At 34.3% G+C, this 25,753-nt stretch overlaps 2 protein-coding genes across 3 annotated transcripts; one reads left to right on the forward strand and one right to left on the reverse strand.

Annotated features, from left to right (window-relative positions):
• Positions 1-59: 59 nt before the first annotated feature.
• c1galt1b (core 1 synthase, glycoprotein-N-acetylgalactosamine 3-beta-galactosyltransferase 1b) lies at positions 60-7,588 on the forward strand. Its single transcript, XM_058746988.1, is given in 4 exon segments — positions 60-1,297; positions 5,529-5,741; positions 5,744-6,177; positions 7,416-7,588. Coding segments are annotated over 4 exon segments (891 nt in total). The 5' UTR covers positions 60-1,218; the 3' UTR covers positions 7,581-7,588.
• On the reverse strand, positions 6,738-25,713 carry col28a1b (collagen, type XXVIII, alpha 1b). 2 transcript variants are annotated; one of them, XM_058746985.1, is made up of 36 exons: positions 25,032-25,713; positions 24,492-24,625; positions 22,730-23,295; positions 21,295-21,315; positions 20,810-20,869; positions 20,680-20,733; positions 20,549-20,593; positions 20,423-20,449; positions 19,687-19,731; positions 19,557-19,601; positions 17,203-17,256; positions 16,647-16,715; positions 16,000-16,068; positions 15,852-15,920; positions 15,557-15,625; positions 15,404-15,472; positions 14,914-14,982; positions 14,758-14,826; positions 14,586-14,657; positions 14,420-14,488; positions 14,201-14,272; positions 14,007-14,075; positions 13,068-13,136; positions 12,922-12,990; positions 12,717-12,785; positions 12,537-12,605; positions 12,331-12,399; positions 12,150-12,218; positions 11,765-11,845; positions 11,562-11,597; positions 10,575-10,611; positions 9,920-10,474; positions 9,083-9,153; positions 8,309-8,507; positions 8,054-8,222; positions 6,738-7,502 (listed from the first exon to the last, which is right to left on the reverse strand). In XM_058746985.1, the coding sequence occupies exons 2-36, from the start codon at positions 24,616-24,618 to the stop codon at positions 7,499-7,501; spliced, it is 3,375 nt and encodes a 1,124-aa protein (XP_058602968.1). In that variant the 5' UTR covers positions 24,619-24,625; positions 25,032-25,713; the 3' UTR covers positions 6,738-7,498. The 2 variants fall into 2 exon arrangements, with proteins under 2 accessions (XP_058602968.1, XP_058602969.1); XM_058746986.1 differs by lacking the exon at positions 6,738-7,502 and having other exon boundaries at positions 8,046-8,222; positions 24,492-24,620; positions 25,032-25,712.
• Between the last annotated feature and the right edge of the window lie 40 nt (positions 25,714-25,753).

The following is a 25,753-nucleotide window of genomic DNA, read 5'->3' on the forward strand; positions in this document are numbered from 1 at the left end:
TAAGCTGCATATTTAGGCAGCATTTTAAGCCATCATAGGTGCTCTCAATGCAAAGTCTGATCCAAAAGGTAGGAATTATGATGTTTTCTAAGATACTGCATCTTCTTTTCGCTCTCATTTGTGAAGAAAGAAATCCCATAATGCAATCCAAAGATCTCATTAAAAATACTGAGAAGTATCTTTAAATCTAAATCCATTTGAGTTATGATGTTGGCTTAGAAGGCAGCTGGCAGCTTACTAGATTTAGGAACGTTGTTTCACATGGTGCTCTTTAGTAAAAACTGTCCTCAGTCTTTCTTCTAAAGTCTTGCCACTCTGTGTCTAAATGCTTTTATGAAGAGGTTTCATCTGAAGTTTTTTTTTCCCTTCTGTGTGACAATTATGTGCAATTAGACAAATCTCCTATAGCTTCTTAAACTTCAAATGGAAGGAGGACCAGCAAATCTTGATCTTCATTCTTGAGTGCTTTTCACTTTCAAGGAGCTTTAAGTCCCTGATTTTGAGGACCGACCCATTATTGGAGTCACACAGAGATCATTCTTGCCCAGCTACAGTAGTTTCCACACTTGACTACTTCTTCAAATTTAAGGTGATCGTCTATAAAACGAAGAATTGTTACAGGTACTGCGTTCTGTGATTGAAATGCATTTCCTATGACAGCTGCACACAATATAACAGAACAGAAATGTTATGTTTTTGTCAAAATTTTGATTTTGTGAAATTCACTACATTTTGAGAATCAAAAACATTGGAAATGATTATATTCTTGTTTTGAAGTAAATAGAGTTTTTTTAATTGAATAACTCATGCATGAAGGTTAAGGTTCATGGAACCACTATCAAGACATTTAAAGTCTGTGATGTCAGTTCATCATATCAGCAAATAAAGGTTTTATGTGGCCACTTCCAATAAAAAGGGTGTGGCTGATGGTTATTACAGAGTGTTGAGACAAACACCTGAACCTCAGCAGAGAGCAGTCGCTTTCTTTGATTCAAAATTTAAGACGTCATTTTAATTTGCTGAAAAATAAACAAAAATGTGATCTGAACTGCACCAATATGGTAAGTCAAAATTTTCTGTAATAGAATAATACATTCCTTTTTTTTTTTCAGTTATTTATGGTTATATTGCAAATATTTTCTTTCTTTTTTTCAGGTGTCTCGGCACATATTTCTGTTGTGTGGGATATTCCTTGGATTTGTCTTTGTTCAGCTACTCATGAGTGTTAGATTTGACCTACTAGCATATCCACATTGCCTTTCCTCTCAAGCTAAGAGTCATGCATGGAAAAAGAATGGTATGTTCTTTATTACTTATCTCTTTTAATTGTCATATTTTGCATCATATTTGCATAGTATTTACAACATCAGTCAAAAGTTTGGACAACCAATCTTACATTTAAAAAAAAAAATCAAAATTCAGTTTTTAATTTCGTAAAGAAATTAAATTCTGTGCCTGGTTAAAATTTGTAATATATATATATATATATATATATATATATATATATATATATATATATATATATATATATATATATATATATATATATATATATATATATATATATATAAAAAAAGCATACTGTACTGTTCAAAAGTTGGGGGTCAGTAAAATGTTTTAATGTTTTTGAAAAAAGTCTCTTCTGTTCACTAAGGCTGTGTTTATTTGATGACAAATACAGTAAAAACAGTAATATTATGAAAGATTATTAAAATGTAAAATAACTTTTCTATTTAAATATCTATTAAAATGTTACATTAAATTGCGGTCTTTCAAAAATCATTCTAATATGATGATTTGGTGCTCCAAAAAATATATTTCTCATAATTATCAGTGCAAAAACAGTTGTGCTGATTAATATTTATGTGTAATGAAAAATATTTTTTCGCAATTCTTTGAAAAACTAATTAAAAAAAATTATCTGAAATAGTACGACGGCGTTTTAGTGCCTCGTTAAAAAAAATAAAAATCTAAGATTACGAGATTAAAATCGTAATATTTCGACTTTATTCTCGAAATATTACGATTTTAATCTCGTAATCTTAGATTTTTATTTTTGCCTCGTTAAAAAAAATAAAAATCTAAGATTACGAGATTAAAATCGTAATATTTCGAGAATAAAGTTGAAATATTACGAGAATAAAGTCAAAATGTTTCGAGAAATAAAGTCGAAATGTTTAGATCATTTAAATCGTAGAAATTAAAGTTATAATATTTTGAGAGTATATAGCCTATATCGCGCATGCAAATAACCGGGAGAAGTTGCCGGGCCACCGGGATTGATTTGAATATTGTTGCGTCCGAGAGGCCGCATCATTTTACTGGGATGTCAATTATAAGGACTCGCGGGAACAGCTTAATATCAAGAATATGATATTTATTAACAGACTGAACAGGAACAACTGTTTATCTTAACAAGCTCACACACTCAATAGATATTCCTTTGGGGGGCGCTGTCTCTTATTTAACCCTTTTTTTAATACACTACAAATATAGCTATGTGGGATTATTAGCAGAAATCATACCATGTGTCATACTCGCGGGGACAGCATGCTTGGAAATAATATTTCATGTCTTCCATTGCATTCATTATTTGTAGTGCGCCAGCCACACAATAGCAATAGCTTAAGCTTTGTATTTTTAGTGCTTTTAAACAAAGTCTATAAAACAAAGTCTCAGCTTTCAAAATCAGTTTTATAACGAAACACAAATTATGTGTCTTACAATAATGTGATTTTCAAGGTCTTTAATGTGGCGTGACAGATCGCTGTATTTATGTGAATAAATTCATTAAATTATTGTGAAAATTCCACCACCTGCTCTGCAAAAACGTCCCAAACTTTCACTCCTCACAGAGCCTGTTTAATTAAACAGCAATAAAACGTTCTAAAGGTTGAAGTGGACTCAAATCTGTTAATATACGTTATATTGTTGTCTTTTCTGCTGTAAACGTTAAGTGACTATTCACAAACTGTTTTATTCATGGTATACTGTAAATGAGGACATAATATTTTAATGTCTTCCATTCATTATTTGTAGCGCGCCAGTCAACCAGTAGTCGCAACAATTTTGTGCTTTGTTGCTTTTACACACAGCTCAGCTTTCAAATTCTGCCGGTTTTATAACGAAATACAAATTATAAATGTGTTTTTGCTCTTTATTTCAAGTTTATAGCAAGATATAAATTGAAGGAACATCATAAGGCATAAAAAAAAAAAAAGTTTAGCCTAATTTATAATGAAAATGTCTCGTCGTTCGTTATTGTAATCGGAAAGATGATTGACTCACATGCCGCTTAACAAACACATTATTGCAATATAGCCTACATATTGTTTGTATTTCGCTATAAAATTTACAGATTTTGAAAACTGAAATTTGGAATATCTCCCGGTGCTTCCAATCCGGGCTATTTGCATGAGCAAAAGGCTAGAATAGCCTATCTCAAAATATTATAACTATATAATCTTGATTCTCAAAACATTTCGACTTTATTCTCTTAGTTTCGACTTTAGTCTCGTAGTTTCGACTTTATTCTCGTAATGTTTCGACTTTATTCTCGTAATGTTTCGACTTTATTCTCGTAGTTTCGACTTTATTCTCGTAGTTTCGACTTTATTCTCGTAATGTTTCGACTTTATTCTCGTAGTTTCGACTTTATTCTCGTAATGTTTCGACTTTATTCTCTTATTTTCGACTTTATTCTCGTAATGTTCGACTTTATTCGTAGTTTCGACTTTATTCTCTTTGTTTCGACTTTATTCTCGTAATGTTTCGACTTTATTCTCGTAATGTTTCGACTTTATTCTCGTAATGTTTCGACTTTATTCTCTTAGTTTCGACTTTATTCTCTTAGTTTCGACTTTATTCTCGTAATGTTTCGACTTTATTCTCGTAATGTTTCGACTTTATTCTCGTAATGTTCGACTTTATTCTCTTATTTTCGACTTTATTCTCGTAATGTTTCGACTTTATTCTCTCGTAATGTTTCGACTTTATTCTCTTATTTTCGACTTTATTCTCGTAATGTTTCGACTTTATTCTCGTAGTTTCGACTTTATTCTCTTAGTTTCGACTTTATTCTCGTAATGTTTCGACTTTATTCTCGTAATGTTTCGACTTTATTCTCTCGTAGTTTCGACTTTATTCTCGTAATGTTTCTACTTTATTCTCGTAATGTTTGACTTTATTCTCGTAATGTTTCGACTTTATTCTCTTAGTTTCGACTTTATTCTCGTAATGTTTCGACTTTATTCTCGTAGTTTCGACTTTATTCTCGTAGTTTCGACTTTATTCTCGTAATGTTTCGACTTTATTCTCGTAATGTTTCGACTTTATTCTCTTAGTTTCGACTTTATTCTCTTAGTTTCGACTTTATTCTCGTAATGTTTCGACTTTATTCTCGACTTTATTCTCGTAATGTTTCGACTTTATTCTCGTAATGTTTCGACTTTATTCTCGTAGTTTCGACTTTATTCTCGACTTTATTCTCGTAGTTTCGACTTTATTCTCGTAATGTTTCGACTTTATTCTCTTAGTTTCGACTTTATTCTCTTAGTTTCGACTTTATTCTCGTAATGTTTCGACTTTATTCTCGTAATGTTTCGACTTTATTCTCGTAATGTTTCGACTTTATTCTTGTAATGTTTCGACTTTATTCTCGTAGTTTCGACTTTATTCTCGTAGTTTCGACTTTATTCTCGTAATGTTTCGACTTTATTCTCGTAATGTTTCGACTTTATTCTCGTAATGTTTCGACTTTATTCTCGTAATGTTTCGACTTTATTCTCGTAATGTTTCGACTTTATTCTCGTAATGTTTCGACTTTATTCTCGTAATGTTTCGACTTTATTCTCTTAGTTTCGACTTTATTCTCGTAGTTTCGACTTTATTCTCGTAATGTTTCGACTTTATTCTCTTAGTTTCGACTTTATTCTCTTAGTTTCGACTTTATTCTCTTAGTTTCGACTTTATTCTCGTAATGTTTCGACTTTATTCTCGTAATGTTTCGACTTTATTCTCTTAGTTTCGACTTTATTCTCTTAGTTTCGACTTTATTCTCGTAATGTTTCGACTTTATTCTTGTAATGTTTCGACTTTATTCTCGTAGTTTCGACTTTATTCTCGTAATGTTTCGACTTTATTCTCGTAATGTTTCGACTTTATTCTCTTAGTTTCGACTTTATTCTCGTAATGTTTCGACTTTATTCTCGTAATGTTTCGACTTTATTCTCTTAGTTTCGACTTTATTCTCTTAGTTTCGACTTTATTCTCGTAATGTTTCGACTTTATTCTCGTAGTTTCGACTTTATTCTCGAAATATTAAGATTTTAATCTCGTAATCTTAGATTTTTTTTTTTTAACGAGGCACTAAAACGCCGTCGTATTAATAGATATTGAAATTGAATTTCTTTTAAAAAAAAGAAAGACAAATCTGACTGACCTCAGATGTTTTGAACGGTAGTGTACGTTCAATAAAGTGAAAGCCCAAACTTTTGACTGCTAGTGCATGTTTTGCTTTAATGTCGTAGATGAGCTGGCGCAGTCCCTGTTTTCCCGTGTGCGTGTGTTGTGTTGGATCATGACGAGGCCTGAAAATCTTTTGAAGAAGCTCCAGCATATTCGTGCCACCTGGGCTAAACACTGTAACCAGGTTCTGTACATGAGCTCGCAGAGCTCCGACTTCCCCACCGTGGGGCTGAACGTCAGCGAGGGCCGATCGCAGCTGTACTGGAAGACCATCCGGCCTTTCAGTACATCCATGCCCACCACCTGCAGCACGCCGACTGGTTCCTCAAAGCCGACGACGACACGTTTGTGGTGGTGGAGAACCTGAGATACCTGCTCTCCCAGCATGACACAGAGAAGCCTGTTTACTTCGGCCACAGGTTCCGGCCGTTTGTCCCTCAGGGTTACATGAGCGGAGGAGCCGGGTACGTTCTGAGCCGAGAGGCCCTCAGGAGATTTGTGCAAGGCTTCAGTACGGGACGCTGCGAGCATTTCAGCTCCGTGGAGGACATGGCCTTGGGCAGGTGCATGGAGACCATGGGAGTGAAGGCCGGGGATTCAAGAGATCGGAATCAACGGGAAACCTTTAATCCCTTTAGACTGGAAAATCGCCTCATTCCCCCGGAGAATGGAAAACAGGTTTGGGGCTACAGTTACTACAAATCCAGACGGGTGAGTGCCAGTTTCTCATTGAAAATATGTGTGGGTCAGTTAACCCTAAACTCCGCCCCCGGTTACTGTTGCTAAGACATTCAATAGGAATGAACTGGAGATTTACATGAAGTTCACTTGAACAGGAATGAACTGGAGATTTACGTGATGCATTTTTAGTTAAATTAAAAAAAAAAAAAAGCTTGATTATTATTGTAAGTATTATTATTATTAGCATTATTATTTTAGGCTGTGAGAAATTGCAAAACTTGTATCCCCCATTTCTATACACAGTTATTATATGAACTAAAACTAAATTCATAAAATAAACATAAATTGCAACAAAAAATAAATACATTTTCAGCTGGTTGACAAATGCAATATATATATATATATATATATATATATATATATATATATATATATATATATATATATATATTTTTTTTTTTTTTAGTTTAACTAATGTATATGTATGTGTGTATGTGTATGTATGTATATGTATATATGTGTGTGTGTGTATATATATATATATATATATATATATATAAAATGATAAAATGACAAAAACAACAAAATTATTCAAATGAAAACAGAAAATGTACAAATAAAAACTAATTCAAAATATTAACAAAAACTATATTAGTATCTCAATGGTATTGAAATAACACTGATCAGAATCAAGTCCAATGTGTTGAATATTTAATGTAAAATTCAGTTTCAATCTACACAAACATACAGATACTTACAGCAGAAAACATGTTTTATCCAGTTTGATTAAATCCCACCCTACATTTTCTTGTTGAATATACTGTTTCACTCAGAAATACATTATTTTACAGAAAATGGTTTGCATACATTGTTTCATGTTGAATAAAGTGTTTAACATAAAAGTCCTTTTGGTTTTTTGATACAACATAAACAATTACTTACATTAAAATGACTGATTTTTAAGTGTAAATATATATATATATATATTTAATTTTATTATTTTAACTATAATTTCAGTTAGTCAGAACTTCATTTTACAATGACAATCAAAACAAATGTTTTTTTTCTGTTTCTTCGCTCAGCAGCATAATAGAGCAGTATAGTCATGCTCGAATTTAAACATTAAAATAACTGTAAATATTAAAAATAAGAGTCGTATATGTATATAGGAATTGTGTACATTATAGTTTGACTTGTGTATAATGACCCTTTTGCATCGTCTAAGATTACTCAAAACATGATGTTTACTGATTTTTGTCTTTCTTCAGGGTCCTGACTGCTGTGCAGATTTTGTGATCTCGTTTCATTACATGCGGCCTGCAGACATGTACATGCTGGAGTATTTCACTCATCACCTGCGACCATTCGGATACAAGTACAGATTCAATGCTAGTCATGAACTAAACAGCACCAGTGAGCTTAAACACACTTAAAACCACAATGCAAATATAAAAAAAAATCTACAAAGATGTTTAATGTGACCAAAAACTAGTTTACATGAGAACATTTGATGGTAAAAGATTACAGACTGTTTGAATATTCGTTCATTTCCCTCATCAAGAAATAGTATTTTTACTCAAAATAATGTCTGAATATCAGTGCATTTTCTCTGCATTTTTCTTCATACATTTCTTTCAAATAAAAGCACTTGATATTTTCTATATAAATTTAGACATTTTTAATTGTGACTTAACCTTGTGTAAATACTTTTTGTGGCCACTATATATGCAAATAGATGCACTTGTAGATTGTTCAAGTTTAGTTTTTTTTTTTAATATTCACAGTAAAAATGACTATTATTTAAAATGTTGAATATTAAAAGCTTATGTATATTTAAATAATAAAGAGCCCTTTTAGTTTAGTCTTTTTTTAGTATCAGGTTCAGTGCTCTAATAAAAAGACTTACATTTTCACACAGGATTTTCTGCAGGCCTGTTGAGTGTCAAACTGGTTTTTGTTGCCTTGGCAACCTCCAAACCAGAACTGAGCACATGAATTGGCTTTTGGATCAAAATACCATTTAACAACATACTCTCGACACGGACCGGGATCCAGAGGCTGTAGGCATCCCTCGTCTGACACAAGAGAGAGAAAATCGTATTTACAGGAAGTCAAAATTGCAGTTATTATTTGTATTGTATCACTTTTGAGCAGCATTTACCTGCAATAAAATCATCCTGTATGAGCAGCGGCGGCTCAGTCCCGTATGTGTCCTGTTCGGGCCGATCCAAAGACGTGAGAGAGAAATCTGGGAGGAGGTTCAGCTCGTCTCTTTCCAAATATGGTGCTATGGTGCCTATAATGTCAGTGCCGTCTGCTTTGGGATCATAGTAGGGGAACAACTCTCCAACTGCACCTGGCTGATTGGTTTAATTTAATACTATTAAATATGTATAATTATGTTTGTATGCATTAATAACTAGAGTACACCAAAACAGTCCTGCATTTTGACAAATGATTTTAAAAAAAATACAAAATAATCGTGATATTTTAGTCATGCGTAAAATAATAATAATAAATACAGAGCATTTTTTATGTAATTTCAATTAAATAATTACTAGCATTTTCTCAGCATACATCATGTAGCTTTTAGATCAAATATGGCTTTTAGATACATCATGTTTTTCATCAAGTACATCAAGTGTCAATCTCTAAATTAATATAAAATCATAAAAAAAGCATGTGTAATAATTAGACATGTATAATTTTTAAATAAATATTTAAATAAGTATCACACTGCAGAACTTTTTTGTGGTTGTTGACTGTATTTAAAATTTAAAATTCAAATTTCTGCAATCCAACAATAAAAATATGCCCCAAACATATTGCTGTCAAATCAAATATGGCACCTTTAGCCTTATATAATAATAATTATTATTATTATTTATTTATTTTTAAAATACAGTCTCGTTGACTGAAGAGTTTGTGAGTTTACCTTGGAGGTAGTGCTGAATATCGATCCATCAATGTTCTCACAGATCTCTTGAAGCAGTTTACTTTCCACTTCTAGACCACAGAGACAGAAAACATGCATTTAATTAATGTGATCCTGTAGTTTAGGCAGGTCAAAGTCATGGGTTTGCTGTATGTTTGTTAAAATAAATAAATAAATTATTAAGGCATTTCATTTTAAACCATTGCTTCATACCACTCATAATCCATAATAGCGCTTCATCCAGTGAAAAAAATCCATCTTCTGTTGTCCTCTCACATCAAAATCCACCAACATATTTGCTTTTTTGGACTCTTTTCATTTGTAAACGTTGCTTGATCTGTGCAGATTTCTCTCCTGATTCAGACGAGATGACTTTTTCACTGGAGAAAGCAATATTATGAATAGAGGGCTGATATGTTAGCCAGAAGCAATGGTTTGAAGTTAAAAACATCTTCATGGATTTGTTTCTCATAAACACACAGCTTTTCACTTCACAATACATTAACCGATGGACTGGAGTGGTGTGGATTATTGTGATGTTTTTATCAGCTGTTTGGACTCTCGTTCTGACGGCACCCATTCACTGATGTGATGTGATGCTAAATTACTCCAAATCTTAATGAAGAAACTACATCTTGGATGGCCTGAGAGTCAGTTACTTTTCGGCAAATTTCATTTTTGGGTTAACTATACAGTACTTTAAATCTCCAGAAATACTGCCACAAAACATGATTTCTATTTTCCTCTTGTTACAACTATTTGTTCAATTCTCAGCAAATTTTTATGTGTAAATGCTGATACATATATTAGGCCTTTTTTGCAAATCAGCAAACATACCAGGAAGCATTCTGAAGTCCTCTATGGAAAACACGTGCTCTTCGGCAGGTGGCGATGCTATTGACTTCAGCTCCTGCTTAAAATCATCATAGATGGGGTCGCTTTGATTCACCACTCCTATAACCAACATGGTGATATTGGCCGAATGGGCCTCTCTGACCGCATCCTCCAGCTTCACCGTGTCCCGATGATCCGTCTGGCCGTCCGTGATGACCACAGCCACTTTCCTCACACCACGCCGAGCAAAGCGGAAGATCTGATTGGCCTTTCTGATGCCACTTCCTGTGTAAGTGCCCTCCCCAATGTAGGGCATCCTGCGTACGGCTGCTTTCACTTCATCACGACTTAAGCGCTCTTGTATGCTTGTGACCACCAGGTTAATGTGGCTGTAGAGAACCACGCCGACTCGCGTGACCTCGGGACTGACTGACGCACGGTCGATCAAGGTGTTCACAAAGTCTTTAATGACCTGAAAGTTTTCTGGGCCGACGCTTTCCGAGCTGTCAATCACAAACACCAGCTCCAGAGGCCGTACTCTGCAAATCCGGCCACAGCCTGACACATGACAGTAAATCATTCCAGCCAAATCAGTTTTGGTTTGATTCACCACAAAACAATCAAATTTAGCAAAAATATCTGCAATTGAAATACTTACCACAAATAGATCGGATTAAGCCGATTATCTCCTCTCTCTGCAAAATACATAAAACTCTCGTTATTGAAGTGCTCCATTTCTCTTTCACACTAGCTAGTAGTAGTGTAATTGTAGTATTATTTATATACTGTACTATGATTTTGTTCATAGAATTAGCTTTTAGTTTTTATATTTTCAGTTTTCATTTTGATTTTAATTTAAGTTCAAGTAATTTTGTTATTTGCTTAATAACCTTTAATCTATTATTACTTTACTAATTTTTGTACTTTTTCAACAACATTTCTTATTTTTGTTTGTTTTTCACCTAAGTATTTTGTATTATTTCAGCTTTATTTCAGTTATATATAGCATATGTACAAAATGCTCTGTAGTAATCTTTCAATTATTTTTATTTTATTTTTTATTTTATTCTTTTACTACTTAAACTTATTTCAGTTAGTTAGTTTCTAATTTAATAATTTCTAATGTATAATATAATATATATATATATATACCAATATATACCTTTATAATTTTTTTTATGTGTTTTTTTTTTTTGTAAATAAAACTAAGATTATTGTAATATGTTTAACAAGAAAATACTATTTCAGTCTTATTTAAACAACAACAAAACTCCCATTTAAATCAATGTGTTGAAACAATTCAGAAATCGAAAATACTAGTAAATTTCACAAATAATTACAAATGTATCACACACCAATTTGCAGATGACCAAAATGAGAAGCGGTAAGCACTGTGTGGAATACTACATCCCATAATGCAATGCACTGGACTTTACCTTCCACTTTCATTATTTAGTTAAATCATTTTTATACAAAAATAATAATAATGCATTTTTTTTTTTACAACTGGTATGAGGTCATGCAACAACAGCATAATACTTTTATTACTAGTAGTATTATTATTTATTTTTATAATTTTTTTTTTGGTTCTAGAACAAATTACCGTGGTCCAAAATGAATTCTTTATTGACATCTGTGTACATACCGTGAGACCCGGTTCTCCTTTTCTTCCTGTATTACCCTGCGATTATAAAACACAATGTTCAGGTGTGTGAAATGTAGTTAAATAATGCAGTGATGTGTCTTAAGCAATGCTTGGAATTATCAGCTATCATACTGCTTAAAGATTAAAAAGCAAGTCTCGCTTGAATGATTGATGATCAAATTTTCCCTCTCAGTTCTTCTCACCAGTGGTCCTGTAGATCCTGGTTCTCCCTGGCCTCCCCTGTCTCCTTTACGTCCTTGTGCTCCGGGTAACCCACGATCCCCCTACAACAGAGTAGTTACATCAAAGGAGCTTTACACTGACAGTTTTGGTCATGTTTTCAAGTCTGACATGATGCAACATTTTTAATTGCATGTAAGTGCATATACTGTAAGTTTGGCATTATAAATCACCAGTTTTGTGGAAAATAGTGGCTAACATTTCATTTTGTGTTTGATGGAAGAAAGAAAGTCCAACAGGTATGGGATGACACGAGGGTGAGTAAATGTAACTGTGTGAAGGATTCCTTTAACGATAGCTGTACAAAATATAAATGCATGCTAGTAGTGGGTATATGACTCTCCTCACCTTCTGCCCCGGCAGACCCTCTCCAGGAAGCCCTCTTGGCCCCTGTAAACCCTGATATCCAGGAGCACCCTGTACGAAAACAAAATACATGTGAATTAAACAGCTTGAGTATTTCACTGTTGTACATCACACGGTAATGTTTTTCTAAGAATACTGTTGATAAGCCTCAGATTCCTGTTACCTTTGGTCCTTGTATGCCCTCTCCTGGTAATCCTGGAGGACCAGCTGGACCAGTCTGACCAATGGAGCCCTGCAGACCACAAAAACACTTCAGAGCACACCTGAACATATCTGCAAACACATCTAATGACTCATTCAGCACTGTATTATTGAATCATGGAGTGTTGATTATGATATGCATACATGTATTCTACATATATTTCCTACCTTTGGGCCCACTTGCCCAAGACCTGGTGCTCCAGCAGGCCCTGGGGAACCTGGAGGGCCTCGATCCCCCTGTGACAGAACATATCAATTCATCAAATGCTTTAATAGAATGCTTTTTTTTTTTTAAGATTCAAATGTTTACATTTTCTCAAGAAAACTGGTGTTAAGCAAGCACCTTACCTTTGGTCCAGGTAAACCTGTTCCCTCTGGCCCAGTCTCTCCTGTAAGACCTGGCAGACCTGGTAGCCCCTATTAATCACATGGGCGAAACATACAGTGCGTAGTGTAAATTATACTGTTGTATTCCCAGTTGGTATGTCAGAGTAAATACAGACTGTATAAATGTAGCATTTGCATGAAAAATATTCTTTGTAATCATATTTACAGGTGGGCCAGAATAGCCTTCTCCCTTCAGCCCTGGAGGTCCAATGGGTCCTCGCAACCCTATTTCACCCTAAAGACAGACAAAATGCATTAACTTAATAATAAAAAAAAAAACAATACAGGTTTCTGCTAGGGCGTCACTCTTACCTTCGGCCCTGCAATGCCTATCCCTGGTTCTCCAGCAGGACCTTGTGGACCGACCGGCCCTGGATCTCCCTACAGGAAGATGAACATGGTATTGAGACTTCCTGATCAATTACATACACATACTGTTAGTCCAAACATTATATAGAAGTTTATGCCACATTAAAAATATATGAATGAATATTTGAAAAAGTTGCAATGGAAGTAAATTGGCCTTCATTGCAGAGCAATCTAAAAAAAAATAATGTGTTGGCTCAAAAATAGATAAATAAATAAAAGAAACATTAAAATCATGTTCAACCAACAAACTACATTGAGTTAGAAGAACTTAACAATTTGAAACTTAAACACATATTTTTGTGTTGATTATTTGTGAGCCTAAAACCAATTTATATGATTTTTTTCAGTCCAAATCCACAGCTATCATATAGCACCTGCTAAATGTAATTTATTTAGCATACATATATAAAATGAACAAGTATGTTACTTGCCACTGGTATTAGTGTAGTCATTGCTAAGAGAGCCAATATGTGATTACCTTCATGTGGTCTACTCTTCAGCACAAAGGTAACCACAAAACCTTCAACATCACAGACTCTTTCAATTGTCAAACATAACAGCATTAAACACTAGCAGGTCTTTTCCTTCACTAAAAAACACATAAAATAACACTTAATTTGAACATTTATTCTCCTTATCTAGTCCTATCCAAAGCATACCCAATTTCCAAAGTTAACAAGACAATTTGATTAAGTTACTTCAACTTAATTCTTAAAGAAATTTAATTAATGCAGATATTTGAGTTTAAATTGCACACAATATTAAGTTAATGTAATGATCGACAGAACTCATCAGTGTTTGCAACTCAAATTTTAATTTAATTAAATTTTTTTTTTTTTTTGATACAGCTTGTATTTAACCCTGAGCATTTCTTAAATGTACCTTAGGTCCCGGTATGCCCCTTCCTGGAGGCCCAGAAACACCTGGAACCCCAACATTCCCTGGTTCTCCCTATTGTAAATGAAAGATACAGTAACTCAATAGATTTTAAGTGAATACTGGCAAAGACAGAGACACATGTCTTTTCTTTGTGTGGTATTTTGTTTGTTTTTTTAAGATGAATGGTTTGTTTCCACCTTTGCCCCTGCTGGCCCAACTGGTCCCAATGGTCCTGGTTGGCCTCTGGAGCCTCTCTCCCCTCGAACCCCCTATTGAAGGAAGATACAGCCTATTTAGTACATTTAATGTGTGACCACCTCATTTTAGACCCTGTAATGTGTATATATAAATATACAATAATGTTTAATACTCTTCAGTTTTGTCTGAAGAATCAATAAAGCACATCCATACATTACCTTCTCTCCTGGCAGGCCTCTTCCAGGAGGTCCGTCTTGTCCTTTGGGTCCTGGTAAGCCTATATCACCCTAAAGTAAACAAGATATCATACAGTATATTATAAGATATTGAATATTTTTTATGTAAAGCTATCCCTCACTAACATGCCATTAAGAGCATTCTGACCTTTGGTCCCATGACTCCATCTTCTCCTGGTACACCTGCCTCACCTAGTAAACCTCGTAATCCAGGTTCACCCTACGGCATCAACCCATAAATACAACTCTGATTTCACTATTTCACTACTTTATTTTGTTCTTTCATGTCATGTAACAGCTTAATTGAAATGACAACTCACTTTGGGTCCTGGTTCTCCAATTCCTCTTTCTCCAGGGGCTCCACGTTCTCCAGGAAAACCCTGTTCTCCCTGAGAGGAAACAAAACGAAAACTCAGTGTAGATAGATAAACAGATAGACAGATGGATGGATGGATGTTTGTATGGTGCAGTTTTACCTTTGGTCCTGTGAGTCCTATCCCAGGATTCCCTCTTTGACCAGTAGGACCGGCTGGTCCCTGATTCCCCTTTAGATATAAAGATACAGGTGACAATTAGGAAAAGAAGTGGTTGCTTGGGTCTTCTGGTGGTTCGTCAGAAATTTCTAGTGCATGGTCACTAGTGTTTTCTGGCTGATTTCTAGGATATTTATTGTAGTTGCTTGGGTCTTTTGGGTGGCTAGCTGGACATTTTCAGTAATTGCTAGAAAGTCGACTAGTTGCAAGTGGCTCTATTTGCATGTTTCCATTCATTTAAAAAAGTAATAGCACACTTCTGCCAGCAAGCTGCATTACATTATTTCAGGTATCATTCATGTCTGTTGCACAAACCATGCATGTTGTTTAGGGTTTAATCAGATGATTAATCCCATGCTTGTGTCAGCTACTGTAGAACTACTAGTACAGGAATATTGGTATCAAAATGCAAAACCAGAAAAATAACAGATACTTTCTCTCCTTGAATCCCCCTGCCAGGCATTCCTAATGGTCCAGATGATCCAGGAGGTCCCGCATTACCCTACAAGGATGCATTCAGGGGCTAAATTAAATGCATAATGTGCTTTTACATAGACAAGTAAGGTCTCACACAACTGTGACATACCTTTTCACCTTTAATTCCATAACCTGGGGGTCCACGTCCACCTGTAGTTCCGACATAGCCGCGGTCACCCTAAGACACAAAAACAATAACAGATTCAAAGGTGATATTGCAATGTCTTTGTTCACACAACCATTAAAGGGAAATAATAACATAGAGGTCTGAGCTTAAGCATAAAGGTTCTTTATTGGCATCATTGGTTCCATGGAGATCCTTTAAGATACATGGAATATTTCCATTCCACAAAAGGTTTTTTTTAGATTATTAAAATGTTCTTATAACAATTAAAGCTGCTCACCTTTGGCCCAGGAAGTCCTTCGCCTGGAGCTCCTGGGTTCCCCTGTGCTCCTGGTAAACCTGAAGGACCCTGCATTGATGCGTGTATCATTATGTCATTATAATCTACAGATGCATGTTTAAAAGTCATATAAGCTGTTTTTACTTACAGGTTGTCCTGGCTGACCTATGACGACCTGACCAGGAAGACCTGGTCTTCCTGGGTTCCCTTTGTCTCCCTAGAACAACCACACCACAAGTAAGTTTAAGAGATCTCAAAAAACTGACTAAAATACACTGCATGCAGGTTTTTACACTGTGATGTGGAAAAGAACATACTAAACCAAAAAAGTATCTCAGCCTCCAAGCTTCCAAGCCACAACATCCCATAGAAAAGAAAAATCACTAATGATATCTCTTTTTATACTGTAGTAAAAACAGTAATATTGTGAAATATTATTACAATTTCAGATAATTGTTTTATATTTTAATATATTTTAAAATGTAATTTATTTTTGTGATGCAAAGCTGTATTTTCAGCATCATTACTCCAGTCTTCAGTGTTACATGATCCTTTAGAAATCATTCTAATAGGCTGATTTGCTGCTAAAGAAACAATTATTATCATCAATGTTGAAAACATTGTAAAATGTTTTTCAAACTTTTTTTGATGAATAGAAAGTTTGAAGAACAGCATTTATTTGAAATGGAAATCTTTTGTAAAATTATACATGTATTTACTGTCACTTTTGATCAATTCAATGCATCCTTTCTAAATAAATGTATTAATTTCTTTCAAAAGTCCTGAGAAATTTACCTTTGGACCAGGGAATCCGACTCCAATATCTCCCGGTGGGCCAGATGCACCAATCGGCCCTCGATCGCCCTAGGAACAGTCCGAAGTGATTCATTTGGATCTTCATATGAATTTAATTTATTCATATGAACATTTAAAGCTGATATATTTTCTGCAGTCATCTTGGGTACATGTAACATTGCTACTTTTACTTTAAGTCATAATATTCATAACAACAGTCTACTAATAGCATGAGGTGTGGTGAAAGGGTTCAGTACATGTTTTCTCTCATGTATATTCCAACTGACATTTACAGAGCATAAAGGCACCCCTTGTGTCTAACAGTTTAGGGTTTTTTTTTTATTTGAATGTGCTATTATATAGTTGTCAGATTTTCAAGGCACTCTTTGTTAAAGTTTCCTAGCCAAACACGAAAGGCAAAAGATCTGCATTTAAACCGACACGGAAACATCTCTAAAATGTCATTCTTTACCACCAGATCTCTGTCTCTATTTAAGTCACAAATATATCAGTTACAGACGTCTCACTGGCAAAGAAATGGAAAATATGATCCTACTTTAGGTCCTGCTAGACCCTCATGTCCTTGGTCTCCTGGAGGCCCTTTCAGACCCTGGTGAAATAATGAAGAAATAGGTTGAAATTTATGTTGAAATTTTACTAAAGGTATAGTTCAGGCAAAAAAAATATGTAGATGAGTTTGTTTCTTCATCTAAACAGATTTGGACGAATTTAGCAATACATCACTTGCTCACCAATGGATGTTCTGCAGTAAATGGGTGCCGTCAGAAAGAGAGTCCAAAGAGCTGATAAAAACATCACAATAATCCACATAACTCCAGTCCATCAATTAATGTCTTGTGAAGCTAAAAGCTGTGTGTGTGTTTGTAAGAAACAAATCCATTGTTAAGGTATTTTAACTGCTAAATGTTTACTTCTGGCTAAAATAGTCCTTAATTCCATAATTTATAACAACACTAAAACATTGTTGCTTGTAAACAGTGCTTTGAAGTTAAAAATGCCTTAATGATGGATTTGTTTCATACAAATACACAGCTTTTCACTTCACAAGACATTAATTGATGGACTGGAGTGGTGTGGATTATTGTAATGTTTTTATCAGCTGTTTTGTACCCTCATTCTGACGGCACCCATTCACTGCAGAGGATCCATTGGTGAGCAAGTGATGTATTGCTAAATTTCTCCAAATCTGTTCCGATGAAGAAAAAAATTGGATGGCCTGAGGATTTGTCAGCAATTTTCAGCAAATTTTCATTTTTGGGTGAACTACTCCTTTTACAATTCTTCAACCATATGCCTAGATGCAATAAACACGGATGATATGGCATTTTTAGGCTGCTAGATGCCTGTTAAAATGTGGGTTTTGAGGGACTTGACCCAGTCAATCTGAACTATTCTGTCTCTTCACTAATCCCACTGCACAAAGTCGTCCTCAGAAAAAGAATAATATCCTGCAAGCCTGGATTCACTGCTTTACATGTGTACATTAGCATAGGATTACGAGCGATCTGCCGATCACATTCCATAAGTGCAGGGTGGGGAAACAGCCACGGACTGCCATGATTGCCACGTTTGTGATGAGACAACTTGTGATACAACTAATGCATTTAATTTTATATTTATAAATGGATATATAAACTGTATAAAGAGATTTTAGAGATTATGACATGTGTTGGCTGTTTTGAGCTTTAAATCTTCTGATTGTCAGCATCTTACTCAACACTGCTGTATATTTTTTGGTACGTTTTAAGTTTAATTAAGCTTAATGTTCTTGTTTACAGATCAACTCTGTCTAACAAAGTTTTTTCAGTAAATTAACACAATATGGCAGTTGGGTACTAAAATGTGTCAATTCTGCACTAGATTTGTTTGTTTTTTTGTTGTTGTTGTTTTTTTATAAATAGTGGCATAAAAAGTAGTTATATTCATAAAAATGTTTGTCATGAAACTCTAGATGGCGCAGGCTGATAGGTTCTAATTCAGTCAATCACATCATTATTCACATGGCGCAGCAGTTTGGTTTCTTATCGCATCAGCAACCAATGAGCTCGCTGCTCAACATTCGAATATTTGGCTAGTGTTTGCTGTAGCAGTTGCAGCGCACTTCAGAAACCCTCCAACTTCCCCAGCTCCACTTGTATAGATCTGCTACGGCGTAATTTAAATTTTATTTCATACATATATGTGGAGCAGCAGTATTTCCTACATGCTCACAGCAGCATGTCTGTGGATGTATTGCCAGTAATACTCGCAACAGCGTAGCAGATCTATTCCACCAAGACCACATTAACATTGCCAAGAACATTGCCATGCCAAGCTAAACTCTCCGAGAGTTGTCATGACAGAACTGCAGTTATTTATTTTTTGGAAGCATTTATATAATATAATTATACATATATGGATAAATAATGCAAATATCATTTAAACATAATGTTAACAGTAATATTCTAAATGTCAAGAAAAAGAATGATGAGATATCAATTGTTAAGAGCAACATTGATTAAAATTCATAAATACATAAATTCATTCAATATGACTGTCTTTGATATATGTCATAATTAAAGACATAATTTATTATTTTTGACTATAATTTTTGGCTGCTCTTGCAAAATTTTCCAAAATGTATTTATTTATTTTGTTAGTTCGTCAAAAATCTCTTTTGCTATTGGAGCTATTTTGTGTCAAAAATATTTCATTATTTAGAACACAAATACCTTAGAGAATTTTATGCCACCTTTGCAAAGACTTCTACAAAGGTTTACAGATTAAAATTAAATACTAAAACAACTAAATAAGTATCCCACAGTATAAAAACAGTGTATACTAATTCAGCTGAAACCTTCAGTGTGGCATATAATCATGTCATGTAAATGGTAAATGTTTATACTGTGCCTGCTCTCCTCTGGGGCCCCTCAGCCCTGGAGGCCCTTCGGTGCCCTGTGAAATACAATAAAAACTATTTATTAATCATGTATTCTGCATGTTAGAATATCAATATTTTAGGTCAGTACAGAAGACGTACCTTATGTCCCTTTTGTCCTGGTGGTCCACAGTTACCTTGATCTCCCTAAAACATGACTCAAGTCTTAGTGATTGCATTGTGGAACAGAATGTGTAAGAACAGTGATAGTAGCATTAATAATTCCAGTGAGAATATGAATTTTGCAATTTTATTATATGTGCACAATATTAATTTAGCATACACTACTGGTCAAAAGTTTGGAATAATTAGGATGTTTTTGAAAGAAGTATCTTATGCTCACCAAAGCTGCATTTATTTGATCAGAAATACAGAAGAAAAAAATAATATATAAATAATATTGTAAAATATCACAATTAAAAAAAAAAAAAAAACTGATTATTATTTGAATATTTTACAATAACAGATTTATTCCTGGGATGCAAACCTGACTTTTCAGCATCATTACTCCAGCCTTCAGTGTCACATGATCCTTCAGAAATCATTCTGATTTGCTAATTTGGTGAATTTTAAAATACTCTATTTAAATAGAAAACAGTGATTTTAACATTTTATTTTTGATCAAATAAATGCAGCCTTGGTGAGCATAAGATACTTCTAAAACATAAAAAAATCACAATATATTCCAAACCTTTGACTACATTATCCGATTTTGTGACAAAACATTTCTCTTTCTGAACTGACATCATGAGTCATCAAGATTATTCTGTATGTAGCTGTTAACGAATTCACTGCAATAATATATGTATATGTGAAATATAAAACTCTGAGGTTTCACCTTATCACCTTTGAACCCAGGTCTTCCCTGTGGATGAGGAACCAGGAACAAGAACAGTGTTGAGTGTCAGTGAGAGTCATTGATAACACAGACTGTATAAAGTGACCATATGAAGATGTGATGTACCTCTGGACCATTGATTCCTGGAAGACCGGGTGCTCCTGTTTCTCCCTGTAAAACAGGTCAGACCAACAAGTCAACAATAGTAAACTACAGATCTAATAATTATAATTACGGGTAATTATTTTCACTCTCACCCTTGAGCCTTTTTGACCAAGTGCTCCTTCATAACCTTGCTCTCCTTTTTTACCCTAAACAAAGTAGAGTTTTCTCATGAATGACACTAATAAATGAAAATGGCCTCAATTTTATCCCAGCGATACTCACAGGAGCTCCTGGAGGACCGCGTTCACCTTTCTCACACAAACACACCGGTGGCCGAGGACACTGGCAGGAGGAATACAACCAACAGGTAGTTTGCAATCAGCATTTTTTAAATTAATTCACCCAAAAATGAAAATTCCGTCATCATTTACTCACCCTCATGTCGTTCCAATCTTGTATGAGTTTCTTTCTTTTATCAAAAGAAGATATTTTGAATAATGTTGGTAACCAAACGTTTGACGGTGTCCATTGACTTCCGTAGTAATTCTTCCCCCACTATTGAAGCCAATGGGGACCAACAACTATTTGGTTCTTCAAAATAACTTCTTTTGTGTTTAAAATATGAAAGAAACATCAAATACAGATTTGGAACGACATGAGGGTGAGTAAATGATGATAGAATTTTTACATTTGGGTGAACTGACCCTTTTTTGGTATAATATGCTTTGTTTAATCAAGTCAAATATTCTTGATAGTCCAGTACTTACTTCATTCTTTGCAATTATTTCCTGAGAAAAAAATGAAAAGAGAAATCAAAACAAATCACAGTACCATGAATTCAATTTATTGTCAAATCCCGTGCACAGCATGGGAAAGTTTGATGCATTTCTAAAAGGCCCGTATTGTGCGATCACAGACAGTGCTTGACATTGAATGAGCGGCAGCCCCTTCTGTTTCTGTGGAAAGTCCCCCACACCCACTGATGTGTGAACCATGCCTCAGGACAGCAGACTGAATTTTCAGATGGCTATTCAGAATTTAGAAAAATGGGTGGATAATATAGTTTATATTTTTAGATGATGTAACAATCAAGAAGTTTAGATTCAGAATTTAGAATTATCCAAAACTATTGTGTTGGATGGTTTCTTTTTATTATTAAAATGTGTGCTCTGGAATGCAAAACTTCTTTCTCCAGAGTATTAGTGGGCCATTTGTGTTTTTACTTGTTTGTTTGTTCATTTCTCTCTTTAGGTCTAAAGCTGCACAGATAATGAAAATAAAATTGAAATAAAAATGTATTACAAATTATATATATAGAATACATTTTTCTTTTGCACAAGGTGATTTTGTGTTATATATACAAATAATTTTATTTTAGTTTTTTTTAGTGCTGTCAAACGATTAATTGCGTCCAAAATAAAAGTTTTTGTTTACGTAATATATGTGTGTGTACTGTGTATATGCATTATGTATATATAAATACACATACATACAGTATATATTTTACAGCATGTATTTGCATGTATATATTTATATTCATATAAATTATATCATATATAAATATATTTAATAAATAAACTTAACATATTTTTCTTAAATATATACATGCATGTACATATACATAATAAATATACACAGTACACACACATATATTATGTAAACTTTTATTCTGGATGCGATTAATCGTTTGACAGCACTAGTTTTTTTAATTATATTTATAGAATTCTTTTAATCTAATTTTATATTAGATTTTTCATATTTTAATTCTAACAAGTAATTAACTAATATCCTTTTAATTCAAAAGGTGATTTTGTGTTTGCATAGAAATTATATATATAGAAGTTATATGTGTGCGTTTCATGAAATATTACATTTTTTATATTTTTATTATAGTAATTATCCTGTTGCACAAAGTCATGACTTTATTTGATGCAAAATGCTGATCTATCTCAATAGTGATTGAAGTGGCGTGCAAGCCTTCATTTTTTAAATTTTTTTTTTTTATTTAAAAGTATTAATTCCATTTCTCAATTCGGTATTGACTGTTTTTGTTTATTGGATAATTTAATTGTGCAATCTGAATGCATCTTTTACATTCTATTACTGTATATCATTGATCATTTATTTGTATTTATAATATGGGCTCATCATGTCTGATCTTGCTAAACCTAATGAGTCTGACAGATGAAGTGAATGTCTCACGAGCTGCTGCAGGAGCCGTTCCTCCAGTTTGGGGTCAGTGAGGCTGTGGAAGTACTGCTGCGCTGGGCTGCTCGCTACGACCCGCAGTTTGGCACTGTTCACGTTGTCCTTTGCCAAGTTTGATAAGCCAATTGTGAAGATCTTTATGTTGTGACCTTTTGCCTCGGTGACCGCCATCATGATGTCAGGATTCCGCGGATGGTCAACGCCGTCGGTCATGAGCAGGGCGACCCTCACACTTTGCTCCTTGGTCTCGCTGGTGAAGAGTTGAGTGGCGTTGGATATGGCGTATGTGGAATACGTTCCCTGGCCGATGTAGATGACATCCGCCAATCTGCTCAGGAAGACGTCAAGGTCCTGCCAGTCTTTGAAGTGCTGGTCGATATGGACTGAGCTGCTGTAGAAGATGAGCGCCATACGGGTTTTCAGATGCCAGTCAGACACCTGCATCTGTTCCACTCGCTTGCTGAAGGAGCGCACAAACGCTTTCTCTCGATCGAACAGAAGGCCCTTCGCACTCTCTGAGCTGTCCAGGATGAATGCGATCTCTAGTGTGCATACTAACTCTGAAACCAGAGAAAAAGCAAACCATAAACTCACACTTTATTGGTATTATATATTATGGTTCCATGAGGAACATTTAACATCCATGGAACTTTTGCATTGAAAAAAAATTTTCTTCAGATTAAAAAATGAAATGTACTTGAATGGTTCTTTTAAAATCTGTTCACTGAGAGGTTTTTAGAGAACCAAAAATGGTTCTTCTGTGGGATTGCTTTGAAAAGCCTGACATATAAAATAATAGCCAGAATTTTGTTTTAATGAAACTGTTTTTAGTGAACCTTTAGACAAAGAAATTGCTCGTATTTTAATGTGTTTGTTTTGAATAGTGTGATATAAGAGAATATGGAGCTCCATATAAAAAATCCATATAAATATCAGTTTTCACTCTAAATCTCCCAGTAATATGTCTTAGTAAGAAATTTATATGCTTAGTTTTATTATCTAAATTCTGTAGTTTTAAAACATATGATGCAGTGCAATACAATGATGATGATTGAGAGATGAACAAAAAAGTTCCTCAAAAGCCTGATGATCGTATTTGATACTCACATTTTATCACGTTTTTTTTCTGAAGAAAAAAGGAGTATGGATAATAAAGTAAACCTGAAGCTGTTTAAGTCCAGTAAGTGTTTATCTTGCAATATTACTTAAAATATAAAAATGATTCTTATATTTACTTTATAAAAAATCATTAAAAATTTCACAGCAGAAAAAGACTGAAGGAGGAATATTTTACAATTCTATTAAAAGGCCATTTACTTGTTAAAAAGTTAAAACCATCTAACAGAAACAGAGGGCATGTAGTAGATTGTGTACAAATTTTTTTTTAGCGCAGTTTTGATCATGTTGACCATTTAGAGTGCTTAGAAATTTGTGTATCAAATATGATACAGTAGGCTTTATAGGGTTTAGAGTGATGGGGTACAAAAGTCTGAGACCACACAAATGATTTTATTTTGCCTTTTCTCTAATTGAGTCTAACAATTCTCATCACAAGTTATATTATCATCAGAACAATTTGAGAAAAGTTTAGCCTATCTGGTTTGTCTTGAGACTTTTGGACTTTTCCTGAAAAAAAGTCTTTTAGTTACTCTTGTTGTTGTCTAGAAAGATATCTAACATTCATTTTTTTACATGCAATACTAAGCCAACACAATAAACGATACTCTGACACTGAATGAAACACTGATGCGTTTACCATTGTCCTGTTTTGTGGTGAGGTTCAGTGTTTCTCCAGACTGTCTTCTGTTCTGGCATCTGGCCGCAGGTGCAAGCAGCCAAAGCAGAAGGCACAGAAAAAACCCTTTGGCCATGCTTTCATTCATATCTAACCTTAAAGACAATCAAAGAAAAATCCTTCAGACCTTCTTCTTTAAAAGGTGTTCATGGTGCATATTGTGCATTATAAAGACCAACACAAGTGACTAAAAAAATAATTTTCTTGTTTGATGAAGATGCTAGAAGTTCAACCACAAGCTGGTCCTTGGATATTTTTGAACAAATGTAGTAAAATTTAATAAATCAGGTGAAAACACTTTAAACAATGACATGCATATTGTTTACAGATCAAAGACTAATACAAATCCACAAATACATCATGCAATAAGGTCAGATGCAATGTTCGATTCTATGTTTAGTTTTGTCATATAATGCTGAAATGCTTTAAGCAGGTTATAATATCTCAAAATGAGTGAAACTAATATCAGAACAATAATATCTTGAAAAAAAAAGCACTTACCTTGCCTGTTATGCAAATCTAGGGAGTATCCACATGCTCATGTCTCCTGTATGGAGCACATTCTGTTCTGACTGACTTCAGTCCTGTGCAATATCACGGTCCTAACAATCTGATGCCTGACTGGACACACACACACACACACACACACACACACACACACACACACACACACACACACACGCATGCACACACCCTGTATAGCACAGGACAGCCATAAATCTACTATAAATTTATAGTACACCTGTTGTATTATAGTATACAAATATAATAAATAAACTTTATAATATATTTTTGAGTTAAGCAATGTAAACTCTCTACTCTTTTCTCATGTTTACGTGTTTTGGAGATGAATGCTGAGAGATTGTTTGGAGGACAATAAAATTTTCCCCAAAAGCTTCTGTTCCTTGACAACAATTCATATAAACAGTGCCCCTGTGAAATCTGGAAAACATGCAGGAACCTCCTGAGATGTGACTCATCTGAAGTGTTCCAAGACTTTTAAAGAGATAGTTCACCATCATATTTCATTGATTACTTATCCTCATGTTGTTCCAAAACTTGTTTGCATGCATTTATGTGGAATGTTTATTATTATTTTTATGACTTTTTAAAATATTCTTTATAGCACTATGGAGTCATATAAAAACCTTCACTTATCACTAATTCCAAATAAGGTATTTGTTGTTGTGATTCTCCCCCCCCCCCCAAAAAAATGTTTGAGA

The sequence above is a fragment of the Onychostoma macrolepis genome, chromosome 16 (genome assembly GCF_012432095.1).
Source record: "Onychostoma macrolepis isolate SWU-2019 chromosome 16, ASM1243209v1, whole genome shotgun sequence".
In the NCBI taxonomy this organism is placed as follows: Eukaryota; Metazoa; Chordata; class Actinopteri; order Cypriniformes; family Cyprinidae; genus Onychostoma; species Onychostoma macrolepis.